This window comes from Hipposideros armiger, unplaced genomic scaffold (genome assembly GCF_001890085.2).
Source record: "Hipposideros armiger isolate ML-2016 unplaced genomic scaffold, ASM189008v1 scaffold_105, whole genome shotgun sequence".
NCBI lineage: Eukaryota > Metazoa > Chordata > Mammalia > Chiroptera > Hipposideridae > Hipposideros > Hipposideros armiger.
This window is the reverse complement of record NW_017731455.1, coordinates 3533528-3549148: the sequence shown is the minus strand read 5'-3', so window position 1 is coordinate 3549148 and position 15621 is coordinate 3533528. Positions and strand designations below refer to the sequence as shown.

Below are 15621 nucleotides of genomic sequence, written 5' to 3'. Positions count from 1 at the left end.
CGCCCGGGAAGAGCGCAATGATGGTGCCAACCTGAGCCAGTGAAGCAACGTCCTCCACAACTAGACTGAAGAACAAAAGGACAGCAACTTGTCTGTTCCTCTTTCCCCGATTCCCCAGCGCTGTTCCCATCCCCCAATTCCCCAATAAAAATCTTAAAAAAAAACTATTATAAAGCTATAGCAATCAAAACAACATGGCATAAAGATAGACACATATATCAATAGAACAAAATAATCTACATATAAATCCATGCATATATGGAAAACTGATTTTTAACAATGATGCAAAGACAATGTAATGGAGAAAGGACAGTCATTTCAACAAGTGGCACTAAAATAATTGGATATCCATATGCAAAAGAATGAAGTTGAATTCCTATATCACACTTTATACAAAAATTAACTCATAATGAATTAGTGACCTTAATAATAGAGCTAAAGCCATAAAACTTATAGTAAAAAACAGAGGGGTACATTTTTATGACCTGGGACTTGACAATGTATTCTTAGATATGACATCAAAAATGAGCATGCCAAGAAAACATAGGTAAATTGGGCTTTACCAAAATTAAAAACTTTTGTGTACCAAAGGACATTATCAAGAAAGTGAAAAAAAAAAACAGTGAAAAGACAACCTATAGAATGGGAGAAAATATTTGCAATTCATATACCTGATAAGATTCTAGCATCTAGAATATATAAAGAACACTAATAATGCAATAAAAATAAGATAAACAACCTAATTTAAAAAATGGGCAAGGGGCTTGAATAGACATTTTCCCAAAGAAGATATATAAATGGCCAATAAGCATATGGAAAGTCGTGTGACATCATTGGTCACTAGGGAAATGCAGATCAAAACCACAGCGAGAAACCACTTCATGCCCACTAGGATGGCTGTAATTTAAAAAATGGACAATAGCAAGTGTTTGTGAGAATGCGGAGACATTGATACTCTCATAGACTGCTGGTGGACTGTGAAATGTTTCAGCCATTGTGGAAAATACTTTGGTGGTTTTCTTATAGTTAAATATAGAATTACCATATGATCCCTTAATTCCAGCCCTAGGTATATACCCAAAGAACTGAAAGTAGATATTCAAATAAGTACATGTATACACGTGGTCATAGTGGCACTATTCACAACAGCCAAAGGGTAGAAATAGCCCACATGTTCATTACCAGATAAATGAATAAACAGATCATGGTATATACAAACAATGGAGTATTACTCAGCCATAAAAAGGAGTGCAGTGGTGATATATATTACAATGTGAATGAACTTCAAAAATATTATGCTGAGTGAAAGAAGCCAGACTCAAAAGGTCATATATTGTGTGACTTCATGTATATAAAATACCTAGAATAGATTAACCCATAGAGATAGAATGTATACTGGAGGCCGATGGGGACTAAGGGTAGGGGGCGGAAAAAATGGAAGGAGGAGAAACTGCTTCATGGGTAAGGGCTTTTACTTTGGAGTGATGGTAATGTTTTGGAACAGGACAGAAGTGATAGTTGCACAACACTGTGAATGTATTAGGTTGGTGCAAATGTAATTGCTGAAATGTGCCTTTGCTATTGGAATACATTCTTAAATAAATGTGGCTATGTTATACATCATTTTAATGAGCATTTCTCGCTTTATGTTGTTTTGCTAATGACTTGTTACTTGCTGTTTATTTTATATGTATTTTAGATTATGGAAATGATATTAGACCAAAAGCAAATTTGAGCAATTTTCTTATTTGGGTTCAAAATGGGTGGTAAAGCAGCAGAGACAACTCACAACATCATCAATGCATTTGGCCCAGGAACTGATAATGAATGTACAGCACACTGGTGGTTCAAGAAGTTTTGCAAAGGAGACGAGAGCCTTGAAGATGAGGAACGTAGTGGCTGGCCATCGGAAGTTGACAACGACCAATTGAGAGCAATCATTGAAGCTTATCCTCTTACAGCTACACGAGAAGTTGCCAAAGAACTCAACATCAACCATTCTACAGTCGTTCGGCATTTGAAGCAAATTGACAAGGGGAAAAAGCTCGATAAGTGGGTGCCTCATGAACTGATCACAAATAAAAAAAAATCGTCATTTTCAAGGGTCATCCTCTCTTATTCTATGCAACAACAACAAACCATTGCTCAATTGGATTGTGACGTGTGACAAAAAAGTGGATTTTATACGAAAAGTGGAGACCACCAGCTCAGTGGCTGGACCTAGGAGAAGCTCCAAAGCACTTCCCAAAGCTAAACTTGTACCAAAAAAGGTCATGGTCACTGTATGGTGGTCTGCTGCCAGTCTGATCCACTACAGCTTTCTGAATCCCAGTGAAACCATTACATCTGAGAAGTACGCACAGCAAATCGATGCGATGCACCAAAAACTGCAACACCTGCAGCCGGCATTGGTCAACAGAAAGGGCCCAATTCTTCTCCATGACAATGCTCAACTGCACGTCACACAACCAACGCTTCAAAAGTTGAACAAATTGGGCTAAGAAGTTTTGCCTCATCCGCCATATTCACCTGACCTCTCGCCAATCGACTACCACTTCTTCAAGCATCTTGACAACTTTTTGCAGGGAAAACATTTCCACAACCAGCAGGATGCAGAAAATGCTTTCCAAGAAGAGTTCGTCGAACCCTGAAGCACTGATTTTTATGCTACAGGAATAAACAAACTTATTTCTCATTGGCAAACATGTGTTGATTGTAATGGTTCCTATTTTGATTAATAAATATGTGTTTGAGCCTAGTTATAATGATTGAAAATTCACGGTCCAAAACCGCAATTACATTTGCACCAACCTAATATTAAATGCCACCAAATGTTCACTTTAAAATGATTAATTTTATTTTTCCTTAATTTTTTTTCCTAAAAAAACCTGAAAGAGCTATTATACTCTGAAGTAAAGGATTATCGTACAAACACACTTAGAGCGACAGAGAGCAGAGCAATAGGGATGGGATGCTGAAGGCAAGGGTCACAAACAGGCCCAGGAGAACTTTCAGGAGCGATGTGTATGTGCACTCTCTTGATAGCGAACGCTCATTTCCTAGGCGTATACACATCTCAAAACTAACCAAACTGTACACTTTAAGTATGTCCCGTTTTGGACGTCAATTATACCTCCATAAAGCTATTTCAGAAAACAGGACAAATCTAAAATGTGGAGCTGATCACACCACTCCCATGCTGAAAATGCTTCAAGGGTTGCTGGTCATACGAGGTCAAGGTCTGGTGCAATATAGCCCCCCATTTCTGCAGCCTCAGCCTCTACTCTCCCCTGCCCTGCCTTATAGCCGCTTTCTCCCTTAACATCCTGCTCTAACCCACTCATTGCTTTTGTTCTTGCCACTCCTTTCTGCTGAGATGTGCTCTCTTGTCCAATCTCTTTCAAAATGCTTCACATCTTGTAGAATCCAGCTAAAAATGCCTTCTTCGTAAACCCTCTCTGATTCTCAAAGCTACGTGGAGGCTTTTTCTTGTTCACACTCCCATAGCACTGTGCACTTATGTCATGATTCCCAGTGTAGCCTGATTGTATGTGTTTATCTTAACTTCCCGATAAATTATAAACTCACTGAGAACAATGGCTCTTCTTAGTTAACTTGTATGTCATCTGCAAGAGGAAGCACAGTGACAGACTGTGCTTTGACAGGTGCGTTGAATAAACGCTCAAAAATATTTTTTGAATTGAAGCGAGGATTTGATTTCTAAACTACTTCATCCTAAGCTCAGCTCTTCTAACCACTCACCTGCAATGAACTATGTGAACATGAGCAAGAACATCTGAATACTACACCTAGAGCGACCTCCATAATAAGCCCCAGTGACAATTTAGTCAGTGTCTCCAGGTGACAAATTTCATATAAAATGAAGGAAATCTTCCCCGGTCTCTTCTGGGGCTATAGTCTGTTGTTAGTATCATCTCCAAGCAACAAATGGAACATTTGGCTGATGAAAATCAGAAAAATGCCAAGTTTCTAGATAGGTGGTCTCTTATGAAATAATTAACCAAATCCAATAATCTCTGATACATTCTCCAAGCCAAGAATCATTGTCCCAGAATGCCACACCTTAACCCTACTAAAAACATGCTCTGTATCCTTGTTAGCTTTATGGGAATCATTCGTCATTTTCAATAAGAAGTTGTTTTCCTCCTGAGAATACACCCCTTGGGTACCTGGACTCTTCTGAGGTCTGGGTTCCATTGTGGCTGTCTGTTCTCACCTGTAGAAAAGGATTAAGAGCTGTTAGTCCCCAAAACAACACTATGCTTCCCTGATTAGCCACTTAGTCTTCAAGTGTCAGGATGGTGCCCATGCATGTTGATGAGACGGATTATCTGCCCCCTTCCCCGTGTCTCCCCTACCCCTCACAGGCCCCTCCCCAAGCAGTGCTCTCACCAAGTGGCAGTTCTGTGGAGGTGTCGCTAGGATGACGGAAGGAGCTGTTTTCCCTGGAGTTTGTCTGCTCCTGTTCTACATGGCTCTGATAAGAGGTCCCCCGGGGAGAGCAACAGGAGAAGGAAATAGAAGAACAGGGCAAAGGGCAACATGCTATGGATCAAATATAGCTGAGAAAGCATTTCTGTCCAAGAGGAAGCCCAAGATAAGCCCTTCTCCATGCCGTGAACTTACTCTCTCTAGAGAGAAATCTAAGAGGACCAGGGCATACCCCCGTACTTAAACTGCCTCACCACCCGAGTGGCCCGATCCGAAGACTGCCTGACTCTGGGGGCTGAGGCTGACATGGTGACACTGACTCTCAGAGGAGAGTCCTTTCCTGGACAGCTCTGCCAGGGGTCCCATGACCATTATGGGACCCTGTGAGAGGGGGACTCCCACAGGGTAAAAGTCCTGGGCCCGGTGAGGTCTTTAGAACAGGAATGTGGTGGTGACCTGGAATTAATACGACTCTCGCCATAGAAGGAAGCATTGAAAAGGGCAGCGCCAGGACAGTCCCAGTGAAATGAAAGGAGGCAAAGGGACTTTACCATCCACTGGCCTGGCAGCATGCCTCCTGTCCCGATTTCTCGTTTTTCTTCCGCATACACTCATTCTTTCCTCCCCAGGCATAAATGACTCACACCAATTCTTTAATATATATTTTTATATATCTGTGTTTTAAAAACAGAGCTGAAAGTCTTAAGGTTAAGACCACAAGTTCTCAGAGGTTACTTTTGGTGATTTGTGGGAAGCTTGTGGGAGCTATTGAAGGATCAGTGGGGTTTTCCTGGGCCCTGAGCTCACACCTTCCCTGATCGGAGACAGGTTTTCTCTGTTGAGGTACCGTATTTGCCGGCGTATAAGACGATTTTTTGGCCCTGAAAAATATGCCTCCAAGTGGGGGGTCGTCTTATACGCCAGGTACACTTCAGATAGACTGCCCATAGTGCTTGCCCCGTGCCATAGTGGCCTCCCGATGCCCGCCCACTTCATTCCACATACCGTTCAGGCATCAGCAGCGCTGCTGGGTGTATGCTCGGCTGTTATGCGATTTTGCTGTTATGCGATTTTACCACACTCGCAAAATCGCACACAGCCGACCATACACCCAGTATGATAGCGCAAAATCGCGAATCGCGATTTATGTATATGTTTGATTACATACAGCCTTGTGACAGTTTTCCTGCATGTCATAAGCATTTGAATATAAATATAAATGTTGAAATCAAATCTGATATTGTTTTACCTTTTATTTGGTATGTGGAAGGTGTGCGGAAGAGGGGGTAGTCTTATACGGCGAGTATATGACAAACTCTGTATTTTGAGTGGAAATGTTAGGGGGTCGTCTTATACGCCGGCAAATACGGTATTCCTGTATGCTAATGATAGTGACTATTTGAACAAATAGCTACAAAAAAAATGAAACAACAAATAAGACCTCTCTGGGGTATCTTAAGGCATACGTTGAAGAACTTGTGCCCTTAGCCCTCACCTTGGGTAAGGGGCACACTGAGCTCTGTGTAATGAGCTCGAATGCCTGAGAACGGCGCCAGGCCATTGAGGCCAAACCCTCTATTTCCTGGAAGAGCAATTCTGCACAAGAAAGAGGAATAGAACCTACCTAAAACTTACCCACCCTCAAAAAAAAAACAAACCAAAAAACAAACAAACAAAAAAACCACATAGACATTTAAAAAATGTACCCCTGAGGTTTTGCATAAAATCCATTAGGTTCTTTCCAATTTTAGGGATTTCACGGCCTGAAGTCGAATTAGGGACCAGTGGTTTTCAGCCCCTCACCCTTTCCTCCCTCCATCCATGTAGAATTGGCCACCCCTCCCTGGCCTATTTAGCCTTGTGAGTGATTGATGAGGGGACTGTGCAGGAGAGATCAGCAAAGGGTGGGATATTTTAAAGCAGTGTGTTTACTGCAAGCTCTTTGTTAAAAAGCCAAAAACCTTTCTTTTTTCTAGATAAAACAATTATTTATAAAGCCTTTACAGATTACACAATGTGTTTGCATAACATTCTGCTTTGGTGTCTCAGAACTGTCTTATGAGGTAGCTTGTTTTACAAGTGAAAATCTGCATTTGATCCAGGAAGGGCAAGGTGACAGGCTAGGTTCCCTGGCAGAGCCCAGCTTGGCACCATACTGAAACTCACTCATGGACACTCCCGCCAACATCCCGCTCCCTCATCCTGTGGGTGGCAAAGGGAACTCGGAGGACATGTCTGGCCTTCCAATGTCTGTGGGCGGCTCCAAAGTCACTTGTAGGGACCACTCACCCCCCTTTTCCTGACCCATCGTAAAAAGAGGACAAATGGGGCAGTAGGGAGGGGGTGGCGGTTTAGAGCGTTAACTCTGGAATGTGAATTTAAATGTCACCTCCATCAGTTATGAGAGATGTGATCTTGGGCTCATTATAACACCTCTCTATACCTCCATTTATTCATCTGTAAAATGGAAGTGATAATATTACCACCCTTGTAGGATTGCTGTCAGCATTGCTTTAGAAACTCTGGCAAATAGCATTCTGTGTCTATGAGGTGCTTAGTAAGCGATACTTGTTAGGTCATTTCCAGCTCAGATATTCTATGATTCTATGATTGTGTGATAATGACGAGCATTTATTGAGTACTTAATACATTCCAGGCACTTCTACACAAAATTTATATAACACATTTGACATATATATATATATATATATATATATATACATATATATATATATAAAATGAATTTCATATATATATAGACATACACTGGATTTCATATATATAATATACTTCATGTTATCTATATAAATTTTACATTATATATGAAATGCATTATATGTCTACATATATATGAAATATATACACATATGAAATCTGTTATATAAAGTTTACTTATATCATATAAGCAAACATATACATATATATAATCTCATTAGATTTATACATATGTAACAATACTATAAAGCTTACGCTATTTTTATAATGATACAATACCCATTTTACAGATAAGGAAACTTACCAGAGACATTAAGCAATTCATCTTTGATCGCATCATTAAAAAAAAGCAGAGTCAGAATTCTAACTTGAGAGTTGGTATTTGAACCACTTTGCTCTTCCTTCTAGCTAAGAAAGAAGAATGAAATCTTTTCATAGTTCGGCTTGCACTTCTTGTCATTGCCCCCCAAACAAAAAAGCCTTTCAGATTTAGCTCTTTGATTTCATTCAGGAGAATCTACCCACTATCATTGTTGCCTAACCTGGTGATCATTATAATGTCATTTGAGATTTGATGACTGTGGTACCAAGAGGTCCTATTTCCCTCTGACTGTACAGCCCATGAAGGAAGGTTATGAAGGAAGAGCCCATACCAGCAGTTTTGCTTAGTTAAGCTTCCAGGTCACTACAGCCTTGAGAACCCATACAAGTCACAACAAACAGTACTTACTGGAGGCCAGGAGATCACTGGTACAGTCCTCTGCAAAGTGCTCTGCCTCTGGGTCCCCTGAACTCACCCCTACCCACTCTGAGCTCTGAGTACCAGGGTAAGGATTAAAGTACCAGCTCTGTTTGAAATATGAGCCAACAGGAAGTTCCCAAACTTCTCAGGACAGATGTTTACTCTTGCCCCAAGCTGAAATGAACACTGGTATCCCTGGGGAAATCCCCGGGCTTTCATTCTCCTTGTGTTCTGCCATAGAACTACCCTTGGCATCTAGCTGCCTAGCAACAACAACAACAAGATAGCAGGAAAGAAATTAAAAACCAACTCTGCCACAGTTGACTCTTGACTCATTGAGAACAGCGCTAGCCCAGCCTTGAGTTCCTGCAGTGACTGCCCTTAAAATAATTCCCTGGCTGCCCACCCATCCATATCCCCCCAATGTCTTCCTGGGGATGGTAGGAAGGATTCCTTAGTGCCAGATGTGGAAACAAAAGCCTGGCTTCTCCCACACATTTGTACAAGCCAACGATCTTCAGGAAGATTTGCTTATTCATCCACGATGTAGTTGTCATCAACAGGGTGGCACTCAGCAGGCTCTCCTGCACAGCCACCCAACAACCCTTAAAAATAAGCAGGCTACTTTGAATGGCCACTCTGAGACCCTGCTGACTGGTATCTGGCCACCAAAGCACCTTGCGCATGTTTTCATTTATATTAAAATTGTTTAGGGAGAAGGAGGTAGTGGCTAATAAGTTTTATCTTCTTAGATCACCTTTAGATGCGAAAGTACATAATTTTAATCTTTATCTTTACTAGTATAACTGGGTTTGAACCAGCTCTGCTAGGTAATCATTGAGTGGCCTTGGCTAGTTACTTAAGTTTTCTGAGTCTGTTTCCTCACCTGCAAAATGGGGTGGATAATGTTGACCTCACGGGATCTTTTCAAAAATTAAGTAAGATTTTACATAAAAAGCATGTAGCACAGTGCTTGATACATAGTAAGCATTCAACAAAGGAGGTTATTTCTCTATTTTTCCCCTTTTGCACGCTATGGAGGTATTATTGGTTCCTTTATTTAGAAAACCTAGCTGAACTTCAGATATGCAGAAATGGTTAATTTATAATTCAATTGCTGCATAGGACATGTTTTGCTTGATTTAGGGAAAATAATTTCTTGGAATGTATTTCCTTGGATTTTTTTTTTTAGGACAGCTTTTGACTACTCTGGAAATAGTCTTTAGTATGTTTATATTTGATCTTTGATCAGATATCACTAGTTATTGCTCTAAGTACTTTATAAAAAGCTTGTGCTGATCTCTACTTACCTAGGAACTAGAATGCTATCAATAGCCCATTGTCATCATCTAGAGACCTAACCAAAAAGAAGGAGAGAGAAAACTACTTCAAGATTGTGTTTCTTTGGAAAAAATATCTATAAACCAGGAAGACAGATATATGGACTTCCCATCTGTCTGTCCATCCATCCATCCATCCATCCATCCATCCATCCATCCATCCATTCATCTGTGCATCCATTCACATACCCATCCACTCAGCCCACCTATTCTAGGATTTTTTGTTGTTGTTGATATTTTCCTAGAAGCCTTACAAAGCTCTTTGAGGAAGAAGCTTAATGTTTTTGACAGGTGCCTAGGAAAGCTTTTTGTGCTGCAGATGCCACCTATAATATAAAAACTTGAAAGCAACCAAAAACTGGCATAGACACCAAATATTAGACTTGTGAGAAGTAAGCATACCTATGAAATGGAAGCACGGTTTCCTTTATTGTCTCCAGTGTCCTGTAGACAACATAGCAGTGGAATGCCTGTTGCAAAAAAAGAAAAAAGCCATCAGCCATTCATTTGAAATATCGTATGATTTATTCCATGATTTTGCTAATTGTGCTTCCCTATCATGAAAGTGCTCTTTAGCTCTGCTGCCTCTTAGCCAAAACACAACTGAACGGTTTATATTACATGATAATACTTAACATTTATTGGGAATTTTTCTTTTTTAATTGAAGTTTATTGGGGTGACAATTGTTAACAAAGTTACATAGATTTCAGGTGTACAATTCTGTAATACATCATCCATATATCACATTGTGTGTTCACCACCCAGAGTCAGTTCTCCTTCTATCACCATGTATTTGACCCCGTTTACCCTCATCTACTACTCGCCTCCCCTCTGACCCTCTGGTAACGACTAAACTATTGTCTGTGTCTATGAGTTTTGTTTCTTCATTTGTTTTTCTTGTTCTTTTGCTGTTTTCAGTTTTATATACCACATATCATTGAAATCATATGGTTCTCTGCATTTTCTGACTTATTTCGCTTAGCATTATAATCTCAAGATCCATCCATGTTGTCGCAAATGGCACTATTTCATCTTTTCTTATGGTAGCATAGTGTTCCATTGTGTGTACATACCACAACTTCTTTATCCAATCATCTATCAAAGGACACGTTCGTTGTTTCCATGTCTTGGCCACCATAAATAAAGCTGCAATGAACATGGGAGCACATATGTCTTTATGGATAAATGTTTTCAGGTTTTTGGGGTAGATAATCAAGAGAGGGATTGCTGGGTCATATGGTATTTCTTTCTTTTTTTTTCTAATTGGGGTATTGGGGGATGGGAACAGCGCTGAGGAATTGGGGGAAGGGGAACAGACAAGTTGCTGTCGGTTTTGTTCTTCAGTCTAGTTGTGGAGGACGTTGCTTCACTGGCCCAAGTTGGTACCATCATTGTGCTCTTCCCGGGCGAGGCAGATCAGTCGCTGGCCTCTGGATGGCCGCTCACGCTGGCTGCTGGCTACACCTGGTAGCCCATGGCAACCCACTGCAGCAGGGGCTGCAGCCTATTGAGTCGCCAGCGACTCACAGCAGCCCAGCTCCAGGTTGAGCTGTTGTCAGCATCTTAGCTGTAAAGGGCAGTGTCACTGGCCCTCATGTGTGGGATCCGAACCAGGGCCCTCTGGCATCCCAAGCCAGTTCTTAACCAACGCACCACTCAGCCGGCCCCATATAGTATTTCTATTTTTGATTTTTTGAGGAATCTCCACACTCCCTTCCAAAGTGGCTGCATCAATCTGCATTCCCACCAGCAGCATATGAGGGTTTCTTTTTCTCCACAGCCTCTCCAACACTTGTTATTATTTGTCTTGTTGATGATAGCCATTCTAATTGGTGTGAGGTGATATCGCATTGTGGTTTTTATTTGCATTTCTCTGATGATTAGTGATGTTGAGAATCTTTTCATATGTCTATTGGCCATTTGTATGTCCTCTTAGGAGAAACATCTATTCAGGTCCTCTGCCCATTTTTTAATGAGATTGTTTGTTTTTTTGTTGTTGAATTGCATGAGTTCCTTATATATTTTGTATATTAACCCCTTATTGGAGGTGTTGTTTACAAAAATCTTCTCCCATTTGGTTGTTTTCCTCTTTATTTTGTCAATGGTTTCTTTTGCTATGCAGAAGCTTTTTAGTTGGATATAGTAGTTTATTTTAGCTTTTACTTCCCTTGCCTTTGAAGTCAAATTTATAAAATCTTCTTTGAACCCAAGGTCTATAAGTTTGATATCTATATTTTCTTCTATGCAGTTTATTATTTCAGGTCTTATGTTTAGATCTTTGATCCAGCTTGAATTAATTTTGGTACATAGTGACAGATAGCAGTCTAATTTCATTCTTTTGCATGTGGCTTTCCAATTTTCCCAGCACCATTTATTGAAGAGGCTGTCTTTTCTCCATTGTATGTTTTTGGTTCCTTTGTCAAAAATTATCTGTCCATATTTATGTGGGTTTATTTCTGGGTTCTTGATTCTATTCCATTTGTCTGTGTGTCTGTTTTTCTGCCAATACCATGCTGTTTTGATTATTGTTGCCCTGTAGTACAAGCTGAAGTCAGGGAGTATGATACCTCCAGCATTGTTCTTTTTTCTTAGGATTGTTTTGGCTATTCAGGATCTTTTGTGGTTCCATACAAATCTAAAGATTTTTCATATTGTTTCTTTAAAAAATGCTATGGGGATTTTGAGGAGGGTTGCATTAAATCTGTATATTGCTTTGGGTAATATGGCCATTTTAACTATGTTGATTCTTCTAAACTATGAACATGGAATGTCTTTCCATTTCTGTGTGTCTTTAAACATGTCTTATAGTTTTCAGTGTGTAGGTCTTTCACATCCTTGGTTAAGTTTATTCCTAGGTATTTTATTCTTTTCGTTGCAATTGCAAAACAAATTATATTTTTTATTTCTGGGAATTTCTTTTACATATAATATCTCATTCAATCCCAACAATGTTGCAGGATGATAATTATGATTCCTTAATTTTAAAAGGAGGAAACTGAAATTTAGATAGAAAAAAATAACTTGCTCAAAGTCATACTGTTAGTTGTGACTAACAGAAATCAAATGCTGGTCTGCCTTGACTCCAAAGACTGATCCCAGTGCCCCTGCATACTCTATAATGTGTTGACTCCTGGGCTGGGATCAGTTGGCCTGGTATGTTGGCCTGTTATGTCACCAACTGTGCGACGCTGCTTAGTTTGCCAGCATTCTGGGCCTCATATTTTCATTGCTGTCCCTTCATCAAAGAGCTCAAAGTACCCATCCAACTCTGATTATGATTATGCCCTTGAAGCAAAGCCAATGACATATCAACACACAGGCTGTCTCACCGCATGTTGTATGCTCATTCGCCACGTGGATACTGACTATGCCTTTGTCAATGTCACCAGTGAAAGAGTGACATCAATTGACATCAATTACATCACGGCTGGGCATCCTTGGTACCACTTCTCTAGAAGCAGGGATTCATGGGAAGCAAGGAGAAAGCTTGAATTCCATCTTTCCCCTGGAGTTCCCTGTTTGGAGAAATAAAAATGTTCTTGGCTCTTTGCATTACATTGTTTTGTGCAGATGGAAATAATTTTGGTTGAGAGATGTTGTGATTTAAACATTAGGAATGCGCCCAGGGATAGCGATAGGGGAGGGAGTTTGTAAGGAGAGAAAGGGGAAAGGAGAAAAAAGGAAGGAAGGGGAGAACTCAGCACAGCACAGTATTTTCAAGCCTGGGATCAGCCTTACCGGGCTCATCACTGTGCTCTGTGATCCTGAAGAACTCACTTAACCTCTTTGAAACGGGAATGATAATAGTACCTACTTGACAGAGTTGTTATGAGGATCAAATGAGCAGATATTTGTTAAGAATTGAGGAGAGTGCCTGGCATGTAGTAAGCACTTTATAAGTGTGTGTCACATAAGTCAAGGGCGTTGTGTCTGTAGTTTACAAATGAGTTTGTGCATGAGCCCACCTCCAATGGGAGGGGCTGGGCTCCCCCTTGGAGTTGGAAGACTCTCCAAAGTGCTTTATATAATATGACCATTGGGTGTCAGGTCATTCTTTACAAGTTTCACAGGGGTAAATAGAGGCCACAGGAGGCTCAGAAATCATCTAAAAGAGAATCTGGTAATAAACATCAGACGGAGTTAAAACACACCAGACTGAGAACCAGGACACCAAGTTTATGCTTCTGACCTCCTTCAACTCACTTGGTTTGTCTCCTTTCTCCCCATGAGGGGGTGACCAGATGACCTCTAGGCACCTAACATGCCTAATAATCTATGGGTCTCATAATAACACCATATTAATTGATTCTGCAATTTACCTTCTACAAAGCATTTGCACAATATCTCCTTCTGTTTGCACAAAAACCTTGTGAGGGAGGCAGATATTATTTTTCCAATTTTACAACTAAGAAGGGAAGCCTTCTGATACAAGGTTTGAAATCAGGTAAACTACCATTGAGGGTAACTGGAGCTGAACCCCACTGGGAAACTCGGGAGGCCAGTGTGCAACCCCTGCCACACTTATTCCATCCAGGGGTGAGGGGGCTGGACCAACTCCTGTCAATCATCAGAGGGACCTTCATTTCTGGCACTTCTTGCATGATAGACACGTAGTAAAGTGGGCTCAGGAGGCCAGAGAGGTCCAGAGGAACATGTGGGTGTTGACACTTGAGAGGAGGCCAGTGCACTGAGGGAGGATGGGTGGCCACCACCAGCATCTGCTTCAGTCTCCTTTGGGAAGATGCTCTTGTCACCTTTACCTGCAAATAGGTCTGTGAAATGTAGTTTGTTTCAGTTGGGCACATTGCTCTTTTCCCCTCAGTCAGGGTTTTGAGGATAAGGAAGTAGAGACATATGGTAGACTAAAGACGTCCGTGTCCTCATCCCTGGAACCTGTGGATATGTTACCTCACAGGGCAAAAGGGATTTGGCAGGTGTGAATAAATTAAGGATATTGAGGTGGGGAGATTATCCTGGTCTATCTGGGCAGGTCTGACGTAATCCCAAGGGTTCTTATAAGAGGGAGGCAGGAGGTCAGAGGGGAGAGAAGATGTTATGCTGCTGGCTTTGAAGATGGGGGAAGGGGACAAGGGCCAAAGAATGTGGGCAGCCTCTAGAAGCTGGAAAGAGCAAGGAAACAGATTTTCCTCTGAGGCCCCCAGAAGGATCACAGCCCTGCCAGTGCCTTGATTTTATGTTTCTGAACTCCAGAACTCTAAGAGATTAAATCAGTGTTAAGCTACTAAATTTGTGGTAATATGTTACAGCAGCAATTTGAAACTAATACAGGGAATGGATATTGGATGGGTTAATGTAAGGGTCTGCCGTAGATGTCTAGTAGGTCGCTCAAACAATCTGTGCAAAGTAGAAATCTTTATTTTCATCATTCTCCCCCTCCCCCCATACCTCTCCCCAGTCTCAGTAAACTGCACCATTGCATCTGCCTGCTTAGGCCATAAACTAGGGGTCATCCTTGATTTCTAGCCCTTTCTCACTTCAAATTTGTCAGAAAATCCTGCTCACTCTACCTTCAAAATAAAGCCCACATCTGACCATGTCTTATGACCCTCATGGCCACTCTAACCGGCCATCATCTCTCTCCTAGGCCACTGCAACAGCCTTCCAGCTAGGCTCTCTGCTTCTGCTCTTTCTCTCTTTAATCTGTTATCCAGAGCATCTTTCACAACAGTTCATTGGATCCTAGCACTTCCCTGCTCAAATCCCTCTAATGTCTTCCCATCACATTAGAATGAAATTCAAGGTGCTCTACATGGTTGAAAGCCCTACCTGCCCCTGACTGCCTTTCACCCTTATTTCCCTGTATCCTGCTCCATGGCATTGGCTTTCTTGATGTTTCTCAAAGAGGCCCCAGTGGTAGTTGCCTCAGGGCCTTTGCACTCCCTGCTTGCACTGCCTAGGAGCCTCCTTCTTCACATAGCAACGTGGTCCTCTCCCTTACTCTACTCAGATGTAGGCCTTACACAGGTATTTCCCTTCCTAGCCATTCTACCTAACTTAACCCACCTCTCTCCCACCTCACCTTTCCTGAGCTACTTATCCTGCTGTTCATAACACTTCTCACTGTATGAAATTATATTAACTATTTATTTTCTCCACTAAAGTATAAAGGACTAAGACTGTTTTATTACCTGTTCTAGCCATATCCATGTACAGTAAAACCTTGGATTGCGAGTAATTTGTTTTGCGAGTGTTTTGCAAGACGAGCAAACATTTCTAATACATTTTATTTATTTTTTTTATCTGTGAGAGGTCAACACTTTTTTTTTTTAAAGATTTTTTTTTTAATTGGGGAATTGGGGGATGGGAACAGCGCTGAGGAATTGGGGGAAGGGGAACAGACAAGTTGCTGT

At 41.1% G+C, this 15621-nt stretch overlaps 1 protein-coding gene across 1 annotated transcript in view; it reads right to left on the bottom strand.

The window, feature by feature from the left end:
• Nucleotides 1-7984, bottom strand: part of PLEKHS1 (pleckstrin homology domain containing S1) — a 24267-nt gene extending 16283 nt beyond the window's left edge. The window contains exons 1-2 of the mRNA XM_019646570.1: nt 7898-7984; nt 4191-4237 (exon numbers count right to left, since the gene is read on the bottom strand). Coding sequence (XP_019502115.1) covers nt 4191-4218 — 28 coding nt within the window. The 5' untranslated portion in view covers nt 4219-4237; nt 7898-7984. The remainder of the gene's footprint in view (nt 1-4190; nt 4238-7897) is intronic.
• Between the last annotated feature and the right edge of the window lie 7637 nt (nt 7985-15621).